The sequence below is a fragment of the Protomyctophum parallelum genome, assembly GCF_964188405.1.
Source record: "Protomyctophum parallelum genome assembly, chromosome: 5".
Classification (NCBI taxonomy): domain Eukaryota; kingdom Metazoa; phylum Chordata; class Actinopteri; order Myctophiformes; family Myctophidae; genus Protomyctophum; species Protomyctophum parallelum.
Window position 1 is genome coordinate 23,407,252 of NC_139702.1, and position 25,118 is coordinate 23,432,369.

The 25,118-nt window shown below is 42.0% G+C and overlaps 1 protein-coding gene across 2 annotated transcripts in view; it reads left to right on the forward strand.

Moving 5' to 3' along the window:
* Positions 1-25,118, forward strand: part of evi5l (ecotropic viral integration site 5 like) — a 39,620-nt gene that overhangs the window by 4,664 nt on the left and 9,838 nt on the right. Inside the window, exons 2-13 of one of the 2 annotated variants that reach the window (XM_083766039.1) lie at positions 8,876-9,287; positions 13,360-13,549; positions 16,717-16,941; positions 17,068-17,142; positions 18,444-18,569; positions 18,818-18,961; positions 19,568-19,657; positions 21,902-21,999; positions 22,287-22,347; positions 22,453-22,506; positions 23,338-23,370; positions 23,843-23,983. In XM_083766039.1, the coding sequence (XP_083622165.1) occupies positions 9,040-9,287; positions 13,360-13,549; positions 16,717-16,941; positions 17,068-17,142; positions 18,444-18,569; positions 18,818-18,961; positions 19,568-19,657; positions 21,902-21,999; positions 22,287-22,347; positions 22,453-22,506; positions 23,338-23,370; positions 23,843-23,983 (1,485 nt within the window). In that variant the 5' untranslated portion in view covers positions 8,876-9,039. The remainder of the gene's footprint in view (positions 1-8,875; positions 9,288-13,359; positions 13,550-16,716; positions 16,942-17,067; positions 17,143-18,443; positions 18,570-18,817; positions 18,962-19,567; positions 19,658-21,901; positions 22,000-22,286; positions 22,348-22,452; positions 22,507-23,337; positions 23,371-23,842; positions 23,984-25,118) is intronic. The other variant, XM_083766040.1, reaches the window with a different exon arrangement.

The following is a 25,118-nucleotide window of genomic DNA, read 5'->3' on the forward strand; positions in this document are numbered from 1 at the left end:
GATTACATAATTTAAAGCAGCACTATGTAACTTTCCTCTTTTGAACCAAGTTTCGCTCAAGTCCTGAAATTGAGCTAATAGAGCTTGCTCAGAGGATAAATTGAATCATGACCATCAGGTCAAAATTCGTGTCAGATTGTATAAGTTAGATAGATCTTTATTAGTCATTGCAACGTGTACAACGAAATTAAAAGTTAAATTGCATTAACATACTCTAGTACTCTACCATACAGATTGGACATTTTATTCATTAAGAAAACATAGAACCACTATTCAGTGTTCATGGCAGGGGCAGGGGTTCATGGCATGGGGGCGGCGTTGGCTCAGTGGTAGAGTGCCTGGATGGTAACCGTAAGGTTGCCAGTTCGAACCCGGGCTCCCCCAGAGTTACTGTCGAAGTGTCCTTGAGCAAGACACTGAACCCCTAATTGCTCCCGATGTGCTAGTTGGTGCCTTGCATGGTTTCCGCTGCCATCGGTGTATGAATGGGTGAATGTAATGCACAATCTCTGTAAAGCGCCTTGGATAAAGGCGCTATATAAATGCACCATTTACCATTTACCATTTTATATCTTGATTCTGTATGAAATGTCAAGATGATATTATGGGTACTCTGCGGAAAATGTGATTCAGATATTACATTAAGTGCCTGCTGTGGAGCAGTGATGATGATGATGATGCTGTAAATAACTACTAGCAAGTTATCCTCACCAGCACTGTGATGTAATCCTATTGAGAGATTATCATTAGAAAATTTAGAGAGTGATTAATGTGTATCATTGTTCTGTACTGTATTGTGTAATATATTTTACTGGTATACTCTGATCTGCCAGGATTCCTTCTGTCCATTTCCGTGGCTACACATTCAGTGATCTCGCCCTTACTGCCTTTTCTTTGGCATGTTGGGTGAAAAGTTTCAAAAACTGAAAATAAATAAAAATAATTGCAGATCTACAAGCTCACAGGGGCCCCTTTTCCACCGGTTGGTTCCCAGTGGGAACCGGTTCAGTTCTTTTTGGTTTTTAGTCTATGAGCCAGAGCTCCAAAATTGAAACGTTAATTATGAATTGAGTGGGCAAAACCATACCTATATTAGATTGTTATCACCATGAAACTTCCCCAATTGAGTACTTACACGAAGACAATGATTTATTGTATTACAAATTTTACATTTTTATTATGCAAATGAGGCATTATGTAGGAAAATATGCAAAATAATCGAAAATATGAAAAAGCTACTACTGTGGAAGGGTTATCATGTATTAATTTACTTGTATTGATCCTATAAACAATTTAATATAGGGTATAGTTTGCCCACCAATTTTGGAGCTCTGGCTCATGGACTAAAAACCAAAAAGAACCGGTGGAAAAGGGGTCAATGTGTGGGGATTTGATGTGTTGTGAGCTTATATATCGTCTGTTTTCGCTATTCGTCATACAACAAAGCGTATAATAGGCGATAAGGCAATGGGTTTTGGATGTGTGTTTCAAAACACCATGGAAGAACTCTATTTCAAGACAGTTTCCAGTTAGAGGGGCAGCAAATCATCTGCTGAAGGATTGCACCTACATTAAGAACAGGAAAGTCTTAGTCATATTATACACAGTTCATATGGTTAGTCCATTCAGGGAACCGTCCAGGACCATCTGGGGAACATTTGTCGGCAATGCCATTCCAATTGCCCTAAATGCATCTCCTCCTCATTCAGGCTTAGTGACTGGGAACATTCTCATTGGATATGTCTCAGAAAACATCCGCTGCATTAGCGAACAGAGATCCACCAATTAAATTATAATATTGCATACAAATCGCTTAGTAGAGGTAGGCTGTTTGGAAAACAGATGGACCGTAGTAGCTATAATGACAACATGGGCTAACTTGCAGGCCCAACATTCTCACAGACCTCTCAGAGTTAATGGGCAACTGTTCCAATCGCAAAGATAGATGAACATAAACCACAGAGTTATTTGTGCCCTGTCACGTTCAACAAAGTATGACTCTGACAAACTGTTGCGTAACCTCTTGGAGGTCAGCTTTCAGCCTGCATAGCCTACATTTGTGTAAATGTCAAGACATCACAAAGGGCTATAATGTATCATGGGTGGCACACTGCATGCATGAATAGCTTGCTTGCTTGTCATATCACGTCCCATCATCTTCTGGTGGTTGTTGTTGGTTTTACGGATTGCCTCCAGGGCTAAAATAAAATCACACTCGACTCATGTGAAGTGAGGGACGCCCACTGTGGCTGCCACATGATTTCAGACTCACTGCCACTATATACATTGCAAGACATGAATGCAGTGTTATTGTAAATAAAATAAAACAAAATCTGCAACAAGATGTATTTAACTATTTATACTGGTTACATGACATCTCACGTCATCATTTAATACCATAAACAAACATTTAAAGTCCATAGACTTGGCTGGCAATTTTGTTTTAAGTGCTCTATACGAACATTAAAGTCAATAGACTTGGCTATATGACGTAATTTCAAAAGCCATGCATTGGAGGGGCTTGCGCCCCTCAAAAAGTATCTAAAGCATCAGGAAAATGCATTCTCAAGGTGGTGAATTAAGCAATGATAGCCCACTAATCCCAGACAGTTCATATGTGAAAGAAGAGGCTCAGTGTAAATAGGACAGACAGTCATGAGATCATGAGTTGCAACAACAGGGAAGCCAGATGAGTTGCCCTTGATGTCAGTGGTGGGATGCTCTAATTGGGTATGTATGGAAATAAATAATAGCTTACACCTGGTATTAATTTTAATTTTCCCAGATGTATAATAAAAAATCACACCGTGTGAAGTGAGGGGCGCTCTTATCATCGTACATTTATCATATATCATCTCATTCCGGTCAATCAAAATTTGCGTCCTCACCTTCAAATTGTGTTAGGCAATGTTTGTGTAGGACAAAGCAAAGTTATTTGTTTACCCAGGGAAGTGGACTAAGCTCGAGATGCTTGTTTACAGCCACACACTGCTCATAGAACATTTCATGGTAGGGGTTCAATGCCTTGCTCAAGGGTACTTCAGCGGTGGTAATTTGAACGTGCCGGTCCAGGGATTCGAACTGGCGACCTTCCGGTATCAAGACCGCTCCGCAAACCGTTCGGCCACCGCTGCCAAAGTTTGTGTTTGCACATAAACTAAAAGCTGGACATAGAAGGGCCTCAAAAACTAAAAACTAATGTTTTACCCCTTTCCCCCCTCTCTTTTGATTTGACAGGTTTGATAAAGCCTGTAAAATCAAAGGATATGGGGAGATAGGGAGAGTGGGGAGAGTGTCTGCCCTGCGATTAGGAGGTCGGGATTTGATCCCCAGCCGGGTCATACCAAAGACTAGGGGCACAATGCCTCCCTGCTTGGCACTCAGCATCAATTGTTGGTTTTAGCATCATGTACAGGGGGTGTACATCAACCTGCCTTACGCTACATAAACACTACAGGCCCCTAGCTGCACTATGGGCCTCATGGCTCGGCATGAGTTGGCAAGTTTTGAGGATGGAAAATGACTTGGCTTTTGGTTCAGTGCTCTGACCTAATGAATAGGCCCGCCCTGCTGGGGAACATGAATGGTATAACTTCTAGTCAATCGTATTTTGTAAATAAAACACACTTTCTGCGTGTATACTCAAGAAGGAGCATGGCATGCATACCATGAGGGAACGGGTGTTGGTAATGTTTATGTGGACTGAGTGTTTTTCTTGTGGGGGGAGGGGATATTCAGAGGGTACAATAGTACTGTCTGTTCTTGTGGACAGTGAGAGCTTGGATGCACTTGGGCAAAGCTGCTGCACAATGCAATAACTGTTTTACAATCCATACCGGTTTAGAAGAGACCAGAATATGCACACAGCGTGGTAATAGCCACAGATGTTGTGACTCACTGTACTTAAGGTGAATTGGACACTTTTCACAACTAAGGACACACTCAAATCCATTTCACGTCATGTAGTATGCTGCATTATGTTCTAAAGCAAAATCGAGACAGACACAATGGGTTCATAACTTCATAATGAAGAAACCATGTTGTGCCCCCTCTGGGAAAGGGCAGGCTGCATTTCTCTCTCCCCACATTTTGATAACATGACGTATGTGATAACTTTAAAACATTGTCCTTTGAGCGAGGACTTCACTCGTATACGATTAAGTAAATGTGGGTGTCCCTGTCTGAGTGGAAGAACCATTATCATGACTCACCTTTTTGGAGCCTGGCCTGCATTCAGTGACATTGCACTTGTTCTCTTAAATGACATCAGGACCCATGCTTTTGTTTTTATCATTTAAATCCTCTATACTGGGTAAAGTTGACCTGAGTGGGCTCTGTACTTGATGTGCTCTTTTTCCCTCTACACCAAATCCCTTTGCCAAAAATACCCAATCTATAAGTTAGTTTTAGACCACTGTACATATAAGAAGCTTCCTTGCAAGATAGATAGCCAGACTCAATTCAACTGATAAGGTTCATATACCTTGTCACAATGTTATGGTCACAATTTTATGGTCATACCTGACTTTCTGTGTGTGTGTGTGTGTGTGTGTGTGTGTGTGTGTGTGTGTGTGTGTGTGTGTGTGTGTGTGTGTGTGTGTGTGTGTGTGTGTGTGTGTGTGTGTGTGTGTGTGTGTGTGTGTGTGTGTGTGTGTGTGTGTGTGTGTGTGTGTGTGTGTGTGTGTGTGTGTGTGAGAGATAAGGGCTACCAACTAAACCATAGGAGAAGCTCTCGTCATCCTGCTAAATACCTAACTGACACTGACTTTGCTGATGAGATCGCGCTTATCAGTCAATCATTGGAATACGCTCAGGCTCTCCTTCAGTCTCTTGAGCAGGCCTCCAACTGTGTTGGTCTTTATCTCAACGAGACGAAAACTGAATACATAAATATATGCAAATCCAACAATAACCACATTATAAAAACACATAACAACACTCCTCTGAAACAGGTTGATGACTACAAGTATTTGGGTTCATATATATCTTCTTCCCAAAAGGACTTTCAAACTAGGAAGGGTATGGCCTGGTCAGTCTGCAATGACATACATAAGATCTGGTCATCCCAGCTTAGTAAGATGTTAAAAGTAAAAATATTTAGGACGATAGTTGAGCCGATTCTACTCTATGGCTCCGAGACATGGACTACTAGAGAAACGGTTGGATGGCACTTACACCCGCCGTCTAATGAGAGCACAAAATCTGTCTTGGAAGAGCCACCCATCGACTAATCTAATATACGGCAACCTTCCCCGTGTTTCTTCACTAGTCCGATCCAGAAGAACACAGTTTGCCGGCCACGGCTACAGAGCTGACAATGAGGTTATATCTTCCCTTCTTCTCTGGAGTCCTGCCTCAAAGCAGGCCAGAGGTAGAAAACTTCATTGCCTGATGTCATCGCTAGGGACACATGCATCAGTAAGCAGGAACTAGGGATGGCAATGAAGGACCGGGAAGTCTGGCATGGCATTGTGAAATCCATGATCTCGACCGCGGTCAAAAAATGATGATGATGATGTGTGTGTGCGTGTGTGTGTGTGTGTGTGTGTGTGTGTGTGTGTGTGTGTGTGTGTGTGTGTGTGTGTGCGCGCGTGTGTGTGTGTCTGCATGGGTGTGTGCGTGTGATTGAATACTTGAAAACCTTTTTTCCTTTTTATTATTATTATTATTATTATTATTATTATTGTTATTATTGTTGTTTCTTGATACACCTTGCTTTTCCTTCTGCCTTGTTTCTTCTACAGTACTTTTTTATCCGTCTTCTCCTTACTTGTATGTTGTAACCTTAACTGCTGTGCCACCTCTGTAATTTAGATAGCATGTTATTTAGACAGATGCCAGGTTCATTTGATGACCTGGTATCCGATAGTTTGTATGTGTAATCTTTTCAATATAATGAAATCAGAATGTTCACTGATCTTTTCTTGGTTTACTTATGATCCTGTAGACATTTCAGTTTGCACCATCTGCATATTATTATATTGGAAGTCAATACTAGTGTGTCAATACTAGTGTGTGAGGCATGGGCGTGACAATGCGGTGACGACAGTGCTTCTGATTGGCTGATTTGACCAAGTGTTTGACTCATGGACATATTAATGGTTCTTTTGATTGGGCTGGTTTCTGTGTATGAATGCAGCGCTTGTGTTGTGCCTTCTCCAGTGTCATCCCCATTCATACTGGTTTCAGGCCCTATCCCTCTCTCTCTAGCTCTCTCTCTCTCTCTGTCTCTCTCTGCCCTCTGTCTCCTTTTTCTCTGCTCACCTCACCTATTCTCACTCTATTCTCTTCTATTCTCTCTGCCTCTCTCACTGTCTCAGTCATGCTAATACATGCATGCTCCTTTCGACGTCAGGAATAAAAATGCTGTTTCGGACGTGGTTTCCGAACTAGGTCGGACAGTCAGGACATCTTAGAACTTGGGTGCAGGAGCTCTGAGAAAAAGTTCTGAGACTGCACATCAGAAGTTCTGAATGATGCCAATTCACCTAGGGATGGGTCCGATTAATCGATTAATCGATTATCGTTGATAGGACCCGAAATCGATTATGAAAATTAATAATCGATAATCGTTTTTTTTTTTTTTTTTTTTTTTTAATGAAAATCAGTTGGAAAGGCAATATTGTCATCCAAACAGGACAGGGCTATAGGCCTACAAAAGTGTGCCTGGGATGTGTCTGTGTAGCTGCATGACTGAGAGGAGTGTGAGTGGAGATTGATTCCAATCAAGATACAGGTTTGGAGGATTTAGCAGGTGTTGGGAATTTACCTAATCAGGCCTAGGCTGGGGTTGCTATGGTGATCAATTGGATCAACAGTGGTCCAGGGACCACCAGTGGTCCTCATTTAAAAGATGGAGTTAGTAACCAAATGGACCCTTATTAACTCTCAAGAGTTACAATTATTGTTAATCAACTACATCAGGGGTTCCCAAACTTTTTTGACTTAGGTACCCCTTGGGGGGAAGATTTTCTTTATTTGTAGGGTTCATAAAAATAAAAATAAAGAATCCCCCCCCCCCCCAAAAAACGATTAATCGATTAATCGTTAATATTGAATTATACAAATCGATTTTCATTTTGGACACATTTACACATCCCTAAATTCACCTCCCTTTCAAAAACATCAGAAAGATCATGCATCAGAAAGAGCCTGAACTCTTCTTCAGTTCCTCTTTTGTTTGCCCAGCTTTCCGGGCTTATGATTGGCTGATCAGTACCCCATATAGCGATGATTTGATTGGCTGAGCAAACATATTAATAAAAGTGATAAAAGTGAGGTCAGAAAAGTCACTAAAAGTGCCTGGAATGACATTTGTGATGATTTGATTGGCTGAGCACGGAATGTGATGTACAATGATGTATGATGATAAGAGCGCCCCTCACTTCACACCTCCTATATATAGCTTTTGTCCCCACACGTCTCATATTTTCCATTGACTATGAAAGGAGAAATTAGGTCAAATGTCCGCCAAATATGACGTAAATTTAAACAACCAATCACATAAATTCAGTTGTTCATGAGATGATGTATGATGATGTGTAATGATAAGAGCGCCCCTCACTTCACACAGGTGTGATTTTTTAAGTTATGCCTCTTTGTCAAGTTTGCTTTGAAGTATTCTGTAAGTGCATGTCTGTCTGTCTGTGTGTGTGCGTGCGTGCGTGCATGCGTGCGTGCGTGCGTGTAGTACAGCAGTCTGCTCCACAGGGTCCTCCCATTATCAGAGCTGTCATCCATAATGCAGACAAACAGACACATGAGTGACTATTATGGTTCAGCTCAGCATCAACTCCCCCAGAGCAACAGTATCGCCACTGGCTTCCTACTGAGATAGGCATGGTGGGATGGAGGGAGGCAGGGATGGATGCCCCCATCCATCCCTGCCTCCCTCCATCCAGAGAGAGGGGTAAGGAGGAGAAAGATTGGGGGATGGGACATGAAGGGAGAGAGCGAGGAAGATGGAGAAAGAGAGAGAGACACACAGGGAGAGAGAGGAAGATATAGGTAAGAAGGGAGAGAGAGAGAACGAGGTAGAGTTGTTTATCCATGTCGATGGGGAGAGCTGGGGGAAGCTCTGCCTTTCGAGGCCTAGCTTGCTATCTAGCGTTAGCTGGTAGAATGTTGCACATTGAGCAGCATGCAGAACCCGCTGACACACCATACACATAGCCTGTTTAAATGTCTCACAGTCCTCCCATGCATGTCCTTTAGTGATTAGTCAAACATGCACTTCCCTCGCTCTATTTATCTCTTCAAGACCATAAATATAAGCTATGTTTTCATGTGCAGTGTTACACGCACACTCACACACATACATACACACACAAACATGCACACACATGCACCACACACACGCACACGCACACACACACACACACACACACACACACACACACACACACACACACACACACCTTCTGTGCTTTATCCGAAAATGTAATTATAGTTGTTGTTTTTTTCCATCATCTTAAATTAAAAGCCATTATCTTTGTTGCCTTGAAAACATGCCTCAATTTGCAAGAGAAGAAAAACTGTTGACACTTGAACCGTTGTTGTAGCCAGCCAGTCACAGTGCTTACATCATTTCAATCACTCCTGCAGCAAGGGCGAGATCCAGAATGACTCCTGGACAATTCACTCATTACATGTACAGTATTTGAGAGTATGTGACAATCCTTTTTGTCAAGTACCGGTATACATCTTATATATTTATGTCCATGAGGCATTTTTCACATCACTAAGAATTATATTATGAACAAAGATTCCACCAGCGTAAATTATAATTTGTTGCCATACGGCGTTGCTTGCTGAAAATAACAAGATTTGAGTCAATCTAATTCTCTTCATCGACTTTTTTTTATCTCTGTGACAGGTTTGAGGAGCTCTAATCCTGTTGGCTCCAAGGCCAGCAAGGCGGCCTGCTAATCAAGCAACAGCCAGCCTCAGCGAGGGGGTGGCGGGTTAGGACGGAGACCCTCCTGCAACCTCCCGTTACACTGCTAGTGCTTCACGCCTTCTTCCCCAGCGGCCATCGCCATGTCTACACCAAGCGCTAGTCCAGAAAGAGAGGATTCTATCAGGGCTCCACCCGCTCAGTTGAGCTGCCCCTCCTCATCACCCCCCGGCATGGACCAAGACCCCCCTTCGATTGGTAGCCCCGTGCTCAGCCCGGACTCATCTTCCCACGATGCAGTGCTCTCAGCACCTGCGGCCTCCCCGGCAGACTCGGAGAACCTGAGTCCAGATGAACTGGAGCTGCTGGCCAAACTGGAGGAGCAGAACAGGTGAGGGCTCCCGCTGTTGTGGTGTGGCTCGGGCGAGGATTCTGTTCAATTGATTCTGGTTTAAGCAATTGGCACCGGTGTTAATTTTGACAGCAAATTCAGATTTACAGTAGTCTTCAGTCTTTTGAATAACACACCATTTAGTTTTAAATTGTTTAGTCTTCGTCTAGTCTTAGTTGAATACGGTAAATATCAAAATCTTAGTAAATTCTGATTTAGTCTTAGTCTTTTGAACACACCATTTAGTTTTTATTAGTAATCTGAAATAGTTTAGTCTTAATCTAGTCTTAGTCAATGAAATATCAAAAATCTTTTAGTCTTTTAGTTTATACTCAACAAAATTAACATGGCACCAATGAAAAACAGGTTGAATGAAATAGCTCAATAGTATACTAGTGCTTAGAGGCTTAGTTCAATCTAAAAAAACAGGTACAATTGTGCTATTGCGGAAAAAGCAATGCAGGGAAAGTCAAATAGACCTTGACATTATCCTAGAAGCTTTGTAGCTGAGGCAAAACATTGTGGGATACATAGCAACCATTAACTATGTCCTTCATTTAATTACCAGCCATGCACAGAGCACCCAGTGTACAATCATCAAAGAGAACCTCTCATGCCATCTGCAGGCAGCGCCTGACCTTTCTGTGTACTTCTGCACCTGATTATAAGAAGCATAAAATATGTTGAACTTAAAAAGCATGTCTAATCAGTCTAATCTTGTGGTTCCTAAACCTTTTAGCTCAAGACCTAAAAAGAAATTAGACATTTGTCGGCACCCAAACTAGTGGTGAAAATAGCAGATCTACAAGCTCACAAGTCGATGCAATAAAACTATAAAATATATCTATGATCACAAAACATCTGATTCACAAATTCACAAACAAAATTTACTACACACATTGTGCTTGTCACAGACTCCTACAACCATAACCTACAAACCCATTTCATTTTTGGAACGCAGTGTATTAAGTGGAAATACAGGCCATGGCTCTGCAGGAGCCTAGTTGTCTATAAGAGGGTGGGTCTGTGTGTGCACAGTTCTGCACACTGCCAGCAGGCCAAAGAAGCACCTCCACTAGCGGCTTTGGATGTTATCAGATGATTTCATCTCCGTCATCAGCCCTTATCAACAGCATGCAACGCAGCCAGAATGGACATTTCCACATACTGACGTTGTTGTCAGCCATTGTCGACGTGGCGTTGGTCGCGTTGTCAACCGTAAGCCTAAATCTAACCCTAATTCTAACCCTAACGTCAGTTTTAACCAGCCATGTAAGTCAGTTTCACCTGGTTTTCGCTTCAGCGCCAGTAATTTCGGATCACTTCCGCATTTCCTAGTCGCCTACTCACGGTAGGCAGTATGTGGAAATGTCCATACTGGCTGCATTGCATGGTCCAGATAAGAACATGCTGGTGATTATCGGTTGATAACATTCTTAGTGGGTGCCTCCGCCTCCTCCTTCCTCCCTTTTGAAATATTTAACTTAAATGTCATGAATGGAAGTCAATAGAGCAGACTGAAACCTTGTTTCTTTGCCAATTTAGATTTAGGTCAAATTAGAGCCTGGCAGCCTGCATGCATATTGTTATTGAACAGCATTAAATATGAAAATAAAAACTAAAGTTTGTATTCAAACTCATATCTCAAATCATATAAAAGTAGATAAATGTATCAAATTATATCATGACTTTCATTAAAAAGTATTAAAACATACACATCAAGTTCACATAACTGAGATAAAAGGGGCTTCTCTGTGGCGAGAAATACTCGCATGATTGTAAATCTCAGACAGGGGCTTGACTGGGCATACCAATGTGGTCTGTTTTCCTGAGAGTGGTGAAGGTTTAAATAAACAATAAGAACGGAGATGGGCACAGACAGACAGTCTGGCATCTGAGATGGGTTCTATAAGCCCAAAAGTGCTCATTGTCTTGGGAGAGTCATTGAGTGATAGCCTGTGATGTTAAGCTCTGATCCAAAAGTAGAGTAGTTCACCCAAAAATGTACTTATTTTCTATCCCCATGAAGCCTTGAATTCATGGCGATTGTTTTGTTTTTGTCACAATCCTAAGCCAATAATGTGATGAGCGGAGGTGATCTGTGATCTGGTAGGGGAGTAAGGAGACTCAAAGAAGGAAAAGAAAAACACTGTCTCCATGAATTCAAGGCTTGGTGTGTTTAATTGCAATTGATAGAAATGTATGTTATGTTTTTTGGGTGAACTACTCCTGAACTACTAGCACTTTAAACCAAACACAGGATGTCTGGTTTATGGTTGCAGTTGCAGTTAACAAACACATACTGTACATTTTATTGAATAGATCAGGTCAGCCAGGACTTGCATGCATCATATCCAGAAATTATTACTATGATTAGTGATTGCGACCAAAGGTCACAGACACAGATTAAAAACTTGCGAAACCCGTCAGACTACAGTATACAGTATACATGTACATGTATGTATATATATTGATTTGTAGTTTTTTGGATTTTTGGATTCTTTCTTATGCATGATGGGGTGGGAGAGAGAGAGAGAGAGAGAGAGAGAGAGAGAGAGAGAGAGAGAGAGAGAGAGCGGGGGGGGCATCTGATATCAGTTAAGATTGTGGAAGTATTTACATTTTATTTTGCTATGCCATTTAGAGAGTGCAAAAGAAATAGCCACTGGGATAATAATAATAATAATAATGGGATAAACATGAAATGGATGTGTGTGAGGCTATGGTTTCAGTGCATAGTAAATTTGGTCTGTGTGGTCCAGATGCATTAAACAGGTGTCAGCTGTCTAGACTGTGGGTAACACAGGTGCAAGGAGAGAACTCACACAGTGCTGCACCGTCAGCCAGGATATGTGATCCAAGTAGTCAGTAGTGGTGGTTTCACATTTTAGTCAGAAGAGGTGGGCCAAAAGAGCAAGACATTATACACCATTGCTAGTATAAATAGGATTTAAAACCTGTGTAATTTGGGTAATATCCTACATAGTACATAGCATGCTACTTATTTGTCACTAACTCAAGTGTTTACTATTGTAACTACCTGCTGAGCCCAACTGTGTAAAGTCCATCTGAACAAAAGTAGAGGTAAAATGAGGAGTGGGTTCACTGTCCCATATCAGACACACACATTGGAAACAGTAGCCAGATTATTAGATAAATATCTAATAGACCTATTTGTAAAGGGCCTTTCAAACGTGAAGCGATATAACTCGCCTATAGTTCATTTTCAATGAGACCTGCGTTTTCGCGCAGAGCACTGGGAGCGACAACGCAAGCGTATTTACGTGAGCGCGGTCCAGTGAATTTGTGCTCTTTTCGTGCACACTCCCGCGACTCACCAGACCTGGATACTGTTTAGCTTGTTTTTACGCTTGCGTTGTTGCGCCCCTCTTGAGCAGACCTGGAGGAGACCTGTCGTTGATCCAGGCACTATCGCCTGCGTTCCTCGCTTCCCGTTTCAAAGTCTCTTTAGACTGTAACATCTGAGGCAATGGTGAAAAGTGGATAAGCATTTGTGACAGATGAATTATAAATTGACCTCCTTAGACCAACCACAGACTTATTGAGGGGTGCTTGTCCTTTTGAAGATTACGTCATATGGCAGCCAAGTCTATGGGATGTTTTTTGTATGTTTGTTTAGAGCACTTATGGCGTGAATCGTTTGTCAGCCAAGTCTATGGACTTTAATGTTTATTTAGGGCACTAAATGACAACGTATGAAGGAAAGAAACAGTTCAACTGTAACCAATTTGGGAAAAAGCTTCACAAGAAACAGTAAATTGAAACAGCACCGGAGAATTAATAGAAGAAAGAAAGGAGCCAGTATGGAAAAAGGAAAGAAACAGTACAACTGTCCATATTCTTGGCCACCACCTTGTCATGTAGCAGCCAAGTCCCCCCCGATGTACACCTCACTTCACACAAGTGTGATTTTATTATTACAAGCCAGCCAGACTTTCTCTGGCGAAACAAACCGTCACTACACTTGACATAAAGACGGTGGGTCTGACCATGTGAGACTACAGTCAGTGGGACATCATCACCTCTTACAGGATGCTCTCTCCTCTCTCAGGCTGCTGGAGGCAGACTCCAAGTCCCTGCGCTCCATGAGCGGCTCGCGGCGAAACAGCAGCGGCTCTCTGGTGTCCAGCTCCTCGGCCTCCTCCAACCTGTCCCACCTGGAGGAGGACACCTGGATCCTCTGGGGACGCATCGTCAACGAGTGGGAGGAGTGGAGACGCAAGAAGGACAAACTGCTCAAGGTGAGTGTGACAGACTATGGATTACTGGTGTTGGATTGAGGGAAAACTGCTAATTGTGACGATAGGAGGGATTATCAACAGACCTATCAATAATTAATTCACCCCTTTCTTATATTATTTAGTTACTTACTCAACCGGGCCATGTGAAAAGTGATGGTAAAGAAAGGAGAGTGTTTATCTCTTGTCAGAATATTTGGGCAGTTCAGGTGATGCTGCTATACAGAGGTTTGGGTGGCCAGCTACACCTGCAATGGAAAAAGTATTACCTGGCTGGTACCAAAAGCTTGTACTGTACTGTACAGTCGAGTTGAGTTGAGTTGAGTTGAGCTGGTGCAATGCAGTGGAAATGCACAACCAGTGATACTTTTCACTCAGTCAAAGGAGTATCCCTCCTTCGCCAAGGGAGATATTAGCACTCTGCTACACCTGCAAACTGGACCGGACAGTCCAGAAAAGTAGTTAGAATTGATTTAGCAAAGTAATGTTAGTCCTTGATATTGTTTCTATATTTAGAAACTTACCAGCTATGCTGGTAGCTGGCACATGAATATATAAGTATTATTTATTTAATTTATTGAGTGGTGCTATGCACTCCTATGCGAAGCTACCGGTATGTGTTTATCTATGTATTGTGGCAACCCAGGGGAGAATAGGTACAGATTCACAATAAAATAAGAGGCTCAGAGTCAGCTTCAACATAAACTTAAATTGTCTTTTATTGAAAGTGTCCGGGAAAGGGGAAAATGGGGCAAAACATCAATAAAGGGTTCCTCTTGTCAGGGGCTTAGGCTTCTAGTCACTTGCAGTCTTGAGAGATCTCCCTCATACCAGCCTCCTCATGAACAGAGAGATTCCTCCTTTCTCACTCCTCCATTAGTTCACACTGACTCCCCAGACAGCTTGGGCGTCGGCTCTTTAACAGCTTCTGGTGATTGCCTTACTGGCTGCAGGTGCGTCCATGTCCAGGCTCCCATTGGCTGCAATACCTGTACAGGGTGATATACTCCCTCTATCACCTCCCCCAGCCTCATTCTGTGGGGAATAGGCCTGGGGCCTATTTCACGAAACTTGGATTAGAGATTAAGCCGGGCTTTAACACATATCCTGGTTTAATATATCCTGGATCAGTGCTTAACCGGTTTCATGAAAGCTGGTTGATCTTGCCAGATTAACTTAACCAGTTAACCTGGATATGTTGAGGCTTGATTCGGTTTCATGAAAGTAATGCTACATAAATTACCATGGAAACTAATGCTTTGGATTTAGCCTGCTCCGGACCAGGCTAACAGCCAGGTTTAACCTAATCCTGATGTCTTTACTGTTCATTAAGCAGTCAAACTGATCACAAACCAATGATGTTTTCCAGATTTATTAAATTATTATGGGTTTATGTTGCCTTATTTGTATCGGTCTGCATTAAAGGACTAATTTAAGCACTATATAAAATCAAATAACCAAAATATATAGGCTGCACAACATCATGACAGCTTGTAGATCAGATGCTTTTGGTGAATGTTCCCCATGAATAGGTTTGCTGTCGTGCAAGTGCAGTGCACGGTTAAGAAGAATTATTATATTATATTATTATTATTATTATTATTATTTGTAAAAGTGAAAACCACTAAATATTACCATTACTCATTGTTTTACAACATATTACCATTGTAACGTTTCACCCACTACTAGTCCTACATACTTACACCTAGAAACCCCATTCAAACCTATTTAGGTTCATCCTACGGTGGACATGTGTGCCTGAGAAGGAATCTTTGAAATGTTTCATAGTTTTAGAAATATAGTGCTTTCAAATTTGAGACATTTATAGGCAGATAGTGGCACTTCAAAAAATCACTTTCACCTAGAAACTCCATTCACACTTTGTAAAATTCAGCTTACTGTGGAGACACATGCTGGAACGTTTTACTTTGAAATGTTTTGTAGTTTCTGAGTTATTTAACTTAAACGCCCAATGCATTCTCAATGGCAATAGCACAAACTTTGGCATGCTCCCATGACCCTCACCAGTCTGGCCCCTGTCTGGACAACAACCCCCTTCCCCAAAGGTAGCTCCCTCAGAGGAGGGAGTTATGGCCAAATATCACAATGCGACAATATCATTATGCTTACAATATTAAGAATTCTGTTTTAAGTTAATAGTAGTGGTAAAATGTAAACTATATTTTTGGGGTAGTTAATCATTCAGTCTATCCACTATTGAGAGTATGTTCTCTCTTTAATTACAGCAGCAGTATTTATTTTAGAAGCTTAAGTCCTTGTATCAGTAAGTCTTGAATAGATTAATAAAGATAATGAGATATACAGAAGGGGGCTGTAATGCAACTATTAAGGATGCAAACTGCCTTAATACCCCATGAAGAAGAAGGATCAGTAAATCTGTGTTCTACAGAATGGGTCTAGAGACAAAAAGCCAGACTGTCTATTAAGCCAGGCTTGCTGATCCCGGCTCGCCAAATCCTCCAATTCTGAGCCTCGCTTGGCTTTAGTGGAACGGAATAAACCAGGCTGTAAAGATCAGGATTTAAAAAGCCTGGTTTTGGCCTAAATCCTGGATTAGTTAATCCAAGTTTCGTGAAACAGGCCCCTGGCTGTTTCCCCTGGTTTGCCACAGTATGTATGTGTACATACATAGGTGTATGTATGTGTATGTAGCTGGTGGCCAGTAGAGTGCGTGCGTACACACACACACACACACACACACACACACACACACACACACACACACACACACACACACACACACACACACACACACACACACACTGTCACACACACACACACACACACACACACACACACACACACACACACACACACACACACACACACACACACACACACACACACACACACACACACACACACACACACACACACAGGGGCCAGGGCCAGTACAGTACAGTACCACCCACTTCAGACGGGTCTGATGTTTATTAATTATTTGATCATTGCAATCCACTCACCCTCTTACTTTCTTTTAGTTTTTGTATAGCATAGAACCAACATGATTGATTATCAATAAACGTACGCGTTGCGCTCGTTGCGCTCTATCCTTCCTCATCCTCATTCTTTCGTCCTCTCTCTCTCTCTCTCTCTCTCTCTCTCTCTCTCTCTCTCTCTCTCTCTCTCTCTGTCTCTTCCACCACCAGGAGTTGATTAGGAAGGGGATTCCGCACCACTTCCGGGCCATAGTGTGGCAGTTGCTGGGCAACGCCACGGACATGCCGGTGAAGAACCAGTACTCGGAGCTGTTGAAGATGTCGTCCCCCTGCGAGAAGCTCATCCGCAGGGACATAGCCCGCACCTACCCAGAGCACGAGTTCTTCAAAGGTCAAGACAGCCTTGGCCAGGAAGTACTGTTTAATGTCATGAAGGTGAGAAAGCAGGACCTTAATGTTGAATATTCATCCATGAGCTTCAGTCTTGGTGCAAAGGTTTTCTGAAAAGTCAATATACTGCCTGGTGAATTAATGTGTGTGTGTGTGGGGGTTTTCTTCCAGGCATATTCACTGGTTGACCGGGAGGTGGGATACTGCCAAGGCAGTGCATTCATCGTCGGCCTGCTGCTAATGCAGGTACGGTAGGAATGATGAGGATAGTTCATTTTCATTGAGATGGTTTTGTATCTTATAGATGATGAGATGAGATGAGATATACTTTATTGTCCCACAAGGTGAAATTTGTCTTGGGCAAAAGTGCAGTAGTACATCAACGTTTTTTTTAAATAGACATACAATACACAATAGACAATACATAATAGCAGCATTGTACAGGTATAGTATCACAAGAGTATCACAAGAGATCAGTACAAAATTGCAATCAGAGAAGGTATTAACAGTTTGACTGTGGAAAACGATTTACCAGACTTTTAATCAACCCCCCTTCACTGCCGAGATTGTTGTATTACCTTTAGAGCATACGCTGAATTATTTGGGCTTTTAATCCGCGAAAATCGAGCGAAAAAAGCTTCCCCCGTTTGTTATGAACGGCCGGACCACCCGCCATCTTGGTACACCCGGAAGACGCAGCACAGGAGCCTCCTCCATGAGGCGTTGAATCCCATTCGTTTGCATTGGCCTCAATTTCCCAGAAGCCCTAGCAGCCCACAGCATGTGACGATTTCCGGTTTCATCATCCAAACAGATGCATCTACTCTCTTTCTCCGCGGCGAGGAAGGATTTTCTATTTATTTTTTACATTGCGGCGGATTAAACACATAAAACAAAAGGCGCGTATGTCCGATATGGCAGCGACATTAACCTGGAGTAATCCATTCAAAGCACGGAAACTGTTAATATAAAAAGTACTAGAGTATAGAAGCACATCCCTATTTTGAAGGCAAACGTTGAAACGTTGAAGGTCTCACATCCTGCATATTTCCACGTGCATATTTCCACATCGCTCCTCGACGAAAAATTTACAGTTAATGTAAGGGACAGTAGGTCAGGACACGGTATTGATAAGCTGTGAGATTGTTTTGGTGGCACGTTATGTGTGTGTTAAATCAAACAACAAGTTTTCCTCAGTGTTTGGGACATGTTCAGAGTTGTGTGTGAGCTGCGCGCACCAGAGAAATGCACGGCAGAGAAAGATTACATTAATTTGGTGTGTTGGACCGGGCTGGACTCTTGGCCCTGTGCAGTGCTTTAATGAGCGAGATCCGAACTGTAATTACCCTAATTTAAGATCGATTTTCGGATTTTAATTTCTTTATCTTCCAAACCAAAAAATCTGATTCTGATCTGAATTTGATTAATTGTCCAGCCCTAATATATCTTATATACTGTCAAGTGTGTCTCTGAGTAGTAAATGTATATTTGATGTTAAATTATTTTTGATTGTGATTGTGAATATACTGTCTGCCTATCCTCACCAGATGCCAGAGGAGGAGGCATTCTGTGTGTTTGTGCGTCTGATGCAGGAGTACCGGCTAAGAGAACTATTCAAACCCAGCATGGCTGAGCTGGGCCTGTGCATTTACCAGTTTGAGTACCTACTACAGGTAAGAGAGCTTGTTTACTGTAGAGTGCATTTGATTTGAATGCAAATATTATCCACAAGAGGGTAGCAAGTATCCCACTTCTTTATCTAAACATGATTGTGTGCCTTGGTTTTTCACATTGTGTGTGGCTCAGGTGTTGATCGGCCATGCCTCTTCCTTTTGCTTGTTCTTTATCTCGTGTGTGCTGTCTTTCTCCCTCTGTCTTTTGGTCTTTCTCTCAATTTATCTTCTCATCATCCGGTCCTCAGGAGCAGCTTCCAGAGCTAAATCTCCATTTCCGCTCCCAGAGTTTCCTCACATCCATGTATGCGTCCTCCTGGTTTCTCACCCTCTTCCTCACCTTCCTCCCAATGCCTGTTGCCACGCGGATCTTTGACATCTTCATGTATGAGGTATGACACACACACACACACACACACACATGCACGCACGCACACACACACACACACACACACACACACACACACACAATTCTTGCTTGAAGAATTAGGTGCTTGAAAAGCGCCGTACTGACGATCGTAGTCCTAGTGATGACCTCAAGCTGCACCTGGCAGTTATGACTGAGTCATTCTTGTTTTGACAGTTTTACCACTTGAAACCTAACTTCCCTATTCTTTGAGGAACATTTGCAGGAAATAGCCGATCCACAAACTCACGACGTGTCACATTGTGACACGTGAGCTTGTAGATTGGCTATTTTCAGTGAAGAGATTTGAAAAAAAGACCAAGCCAGATCCATCTCAGGTCAAGTTCAGTAAATATAGAGTGGTTATTTCTATTTTATGTGTTTGACATGTGTTTTCCTAATGGTGTGCCTGTGCATCTCATCCCTATAGGGTCTAGAGATCAGTGTTTTCCTAATGGTGTGCCTGTGCATCTCATCCCTATAGGGTCTAGAGATCAGTGTTTTCCTAATGGTGTGCCTGTGCATCTCATCCCTATAGGGTCTAGAGATCAGTGTTTTCCTAATGGTGTGCCTGTGCATCTCATCCCTATAGGGTCTAGAGATCGTCTTCCGTGTTGGCATGGCCATCCTGCAGTACAACCAGACTGACCTCATTCAGTTGGATATGGAAGGCATGTCACAGGTACCTACCTACTGTACATACTGTACCTATACATACCTACCTACCTACCTATCTACCTAGTACCTACCTACCTACCTATACCTATACATACCTACCTACATACCTATACATACCTACCTACCTACATACCTACATACCTACCTACCTACCTATACCTATACATACCTACCTACTTACCTAACATACTGTACCTATACCTACATACCTACCTATCTACCTACCTACCTACATACCTACCTACCTACCTATACCTATACATACCTACCTACATACCTATACATACCTACCTACCTACATACCTACATACCTACCTACCTACCTATACATACCTACCTACATACTGTACCTATACCTACATACCTACCTACCACCTATCTACCTACCTACCTACATACCTACCTACCTACATACCTACATACCTACCTACCTACATACCTATACCTATACATACCTACCTAGTACCTACCTACCTACCTACCTACCTACCTACATACCTATACATACCTACCTACCTACCTACCTACCTACCTACATACCTACATACCTACATACCTACATACCTACCTACCTACCTACATACCTACCTACCTACATACCTACATACCTACCTACCTACCTACATACCTACATACCTACCTACCTACATACCTATACCTATACATACCTACCTAGTACATACCTACCTACCTACCTACCTACCTACCTACCTAGTATCTACCAACCTTATTCATCACAGACAACAAAATAACACATCATAAAAATAAATTATAATGTAGATTTAACATCCCCCAGTCTGACTCAGATCATCCCGATTGAGTCAACCGGAGGAAGAGTTGTACAGTGTTATTGAGGCAGGCAGAAAGGTTCTCCTGAAGTGTTCTTTGGTGCAATCGCCAATCCATAGATAGCCTTTCGATAAAGGAACTTCCCTGCTTTGCCTTTAGATTCCTTAGCAATTATCCAGAATAACCAGGCCCCCTAAACCCGGAACAACTTTGAGCACTCTCTGGCTCACACCATCAGCATTCCTGGCGTGTATTTGACAGCTTTTTCTTCCTCTCTAACCTTGAAAACAGCAAGAAAGTAGACTAGAAACGCTGCTTCCCTTTTGTACCATTCCTTCAGTTCACCTCTAGGTGTCACCTTTGGTTTAGTTTTTGTCTCTCTAGTTATTAGTTTGATGATCTTCATCTTTGTTTATTATTTCATTCAGTTCACTGTGTTTCTTTGTGTATTTTGACCAGTTCCTTGTGTAGACTTGAGCTGCATCCCTTTGCTTTTCATGCAAACCTTGAGCTCTCAGAGCAAATGAACGCTTGATAAACTTTTAATTAGCATCGCTTCAAGGGTCGTTTATGTGCTTTGACAAACTGGGTTGCGACAGGCGGCACCTTAGATGTTCTGCCGAGACTAAGTTACACACCAATTACTGCTAGTCAAATCATCAGCAGACAAACGAAATGGAGCCAATTGTTGAAAATAGAGCAGTTAGTTATGTATTTATATATTTATATTTGTATGATGACTTAATCAGACCAGTGTGTGTCCAGTGGAAACCTCGTATGAATCTGATCTCAGGTCAGAATGGGTTAAATGTCTTTCCACTCTGCTGCACATGCAAATACAAAACCACTCACTTTGAGGGTGTGAAACTGGCCTGCATAATGTATGAATAGGACCAACATTTTGTGATGCGAGACAAAGACAACATCATCAGGTTTTATTGGGGGCAGCCCTGAGGGCTGAGGGGTATAGCCTTGCCTTCTGTAAAAACTTGCAATGTTTACCTTCAAACCTGCCTCCTGCTGAGCATCTCTCTGTGCCTCGGGTCTGCTTGCCATTGTCCCAAGCAAGTGTTGTTTGGAAGACTGAGGAAGATTCACTATACATTTACATTTTCAATTAGAAAAACATACATTAAAATTCCTTGTATATTTGGTAGTGATTCCAAATAAATTCCAAATCGTGTCCTAATGATTTAGATAGGTCACCCTACTTGTGGCAATGTTTTTCACTATTCAACCAAAGATGTGGTATACTTCCAGGAAAGAAAAAGAAAAAGTAGCCTGTGACTTCACATCACCATTTTTATTTGACCTGTACAATCTTCACAAAAAGGAACAGCCTTATTTATTTTTTTACGTGGCAGCTCCCAGTCTGGGATAAAATATGAATGATGTGCTTTGTCCCTCTAATCCCATCTGTGCCTCTCTTTGTGTCCCTGTCTCGCCTGTGTCTCTGTAGCATTTCCAGAAGGTGATCCCCCACCAGTTTGACAGTTGCCCAGACAAGCTGATCCTCAGGGCTTACCAGATCAAATACAACCCCAAGAGGATGAAGAAGTGAGACTGTTTATTATTCATCTGACAGCTAATAAGGCTTGCTTTAGGGGAGAGAATGCAAAATGTAGCCCAATGGGACGCGATACTATTGTACTTATTGATTGAGGTTTGTGGTCTTTGCTCCTGTATGATATGGATGGCCATTTTGGAAACACATGCTTTTGTGACCTTTACATTGTTATTACATTGTACTTGTCACTTTTAACTTCAAGATATAATGAACTATTTTGTAAAATACAACAGTCAATTACTGTTTTATATTTACACTGCTCCGCTTAATTCCCCAGGCTTGAGAAAGAATATACCACAATTAAGAACAAAGAAATGGAAGAGCAAATTGAAATCAAGGTGGGCTGCATTCAAATTGTTTATTTATGTGTTTGTGCACTTTAAATAAAATCACTTTTGGGAGAATAGATGAAATGCTCTTTCTTTCTCATATGTACATTTTAGAGATTGCGTACAGAGAACAGGCTTCTGAAACAGAGGATTGAGACTTTGGAGAAGGTAAGAGATGGGCTTGATTATGTAAAATGCTCACATAAAACTGGTTAATGGAGGACATATTGGAACTAGAGTGGATATTAGAATGCTCTTCACATTAGGAAGAACTTTGTGTGTGTAGCAATTAGATCATTTTGTATTGCCGCCAGATTTGTCTCTGTATGTAGTATGTTTGTGTGGCAATGGTTGTACATCTGCTAATAAATGAGCCAGCCCATTTGTACAATACAGCCTGTTTCTTCCGTTCTGTTTACTGTAGCACTTAGAGTCAAGGCAGTTTTGCTATTTTTCAGCCTGATGTATGCTTTTATACAACTTGAACATATTTCCAACGTGTTGGCATTAAACGTTGGCACCTTTTCAGTTTAAAAAAAATAAAAATTTTGTCGACAAAGAATAAATCAGGCTTCCCTCTCCTATTCACTTTTACTCAAGATCTGTCTTTTCTCTGTGATTTGACACAAAATTCTTCTTTTTCACAAAATTCCAAGGGTACGGTACACCGCGCATTTATTCTATCTAAGAGGGCAGATTCTGCCAATGCATTTCAATGGGAATGGAGCATTATTTTGTTTGTTTGTTTGTTATTTAGCCAAAAAATGGCAAATGGCAGCAAACTGCTCCATTCACATTGAAATGCATTGGCAGAATCCGCGCCCTCATAGGTAGAATAAAAGGGTAGTGTGACCGCGTGCTCTCATTGAGTAAAACTCCCTTTCTCTTCAATTTCCTCTCTGGCTTCCTGGTGGTTTATCCTCCCCGTGGGTGCCGCAACCTTTCTGTCACTTTCATCTGTTCTTCATCTTCCTCTTCCTCTCCTTGGTGGTCTTGTAGGAGAGCGCTGCTCTGGCAGACAGACTGATACAGGTAGAGTATTGACTGATCTTCCTGTCTACTCCATTCTTTTCTTTTTTGTTTCCCCCTGCACCAACAAAATCTGCAACTCTGCATGAGAGAATGAGTTTTGTTTTGCTTATTAATCCTTGTTCAAACGTTGCCCTCCGTAAAACCCACCACCAATCCCTGGCTGCATGATGGAACTGTGAATGGCTATTTTCACTTAAACACTGAGCGTGTAGATCTGTTATTTTCAAAAGATTTTTATACATTCTGCGTACTGAGTACTTTCACTTTTGGTAATTCAAGTACATTTTGATGCCAATACTTTTGTACTAAGTACATTTTGAATTCCAGACTTTAACTTGTAAAAGAGTACTTTTACATTTCACTTAATCAGACCAGTGTGTGTCCAGTGGAAACCTCGTATGAAACTGATCTCAGGTCAGAATGGGTTAAAATGTGAGCAGGTTTGCAACCAGTGTGGTGCTGTCTGTTCCAGGGTCAGGTGACGCGGGCGCAGGAGGCAGAGGAGAACTACGTGATAAAGCGGGAGCTGGCCGTAGTGCGGCAGCAGTGCAACACGGCCAACGAGAGTCTGGAGAAAGCACAGGACGCCATCCGAGAGCTGCAGGAACACAAGGTAAGGATAAAAAACAAAAAGTGTTGTTGATATGTCTTCAGAACGTGAGCGTTTAGCCTGATAAATAGTGGTGTTCTTCTAAATGTCGTATCTATGTTTCTAGGCCTATATCACTCAATATTTCATGTCAAGGACCCCAAAAATGATCTGTAATTGGCCTCCGAGACCGCCCATCTGAAAATATGTTGTTCCAGGGACCTCCCCAGAAGCTAAGATTTGAGTTAAAAACGTTCGTTCTGAAAAAAAATATTCCAAATTTGAGGCACATTTTCACGATTTTTCAAAAATAGCAGACCTGGCCCAGGCCGTAGCGTAACGGTCTGGGCACCGGACTGGTGATCCAGTCGCGGTGTGCCGCGGGTTCGACTCCCGGACCCGACACGGCCTTTACCGCATGTCATCCCCCCATCTCTCTCCCGTTTCCTGTCAGCCTACTTTCTGTCCCTTAAAAAATCAATAAAAGGCGTAAGCCGCAAAAAAAATATCTTAAAAAAAAAAAAAAAAATAGCAGACCTACAAGCTCGTAGCGCGCCACTCGGTGGCGCGCTATGAGCTTGTAGATCTGTTATTTTTCAATAGATAAAGCATAACATGATGCTGACACCAAAATGGGTTCCCGTTCAGAATGGGTTAAAGAACTGTGTCTGATGGGAACTCTTCGTACTGTGATTCTCACAAGCCACCAAAATGAATCACACCACCACATTGGTTTGCGAGAAAAGGGAAGGGTTTTTGTTAAGACATCCATAATGTCAGGAAACGTTATTCATGAAACGGTGTGCAAGTTGTCACAAAGTGTGTTGCTTCATGTGGTTATAGCGTTCAGCATGAAGATGAGTTCAATCTCTATCATCTGGCATTGAACTATAGCCTCGTGGACCACAGATGATTTGTTTTCAAAGGGGGAAACAAAGCCTGGGCAGGAAAGGTGGCATAGTTGGAGTGAACCTTGTATTTTGCTAAACCAATAAGAGTGCAGATAGCATTCTGAGAACTCACTGTTTTTGCATCAATAAAATAATATATCAATAGGCACTTTTGAACCATCCATAGTCAACCTCTGAGACAGATGGAACCGTCCCATAGTGCACATTATTAAGGTTACCCATATACGGAGATGATTTTGAGAAAAGGA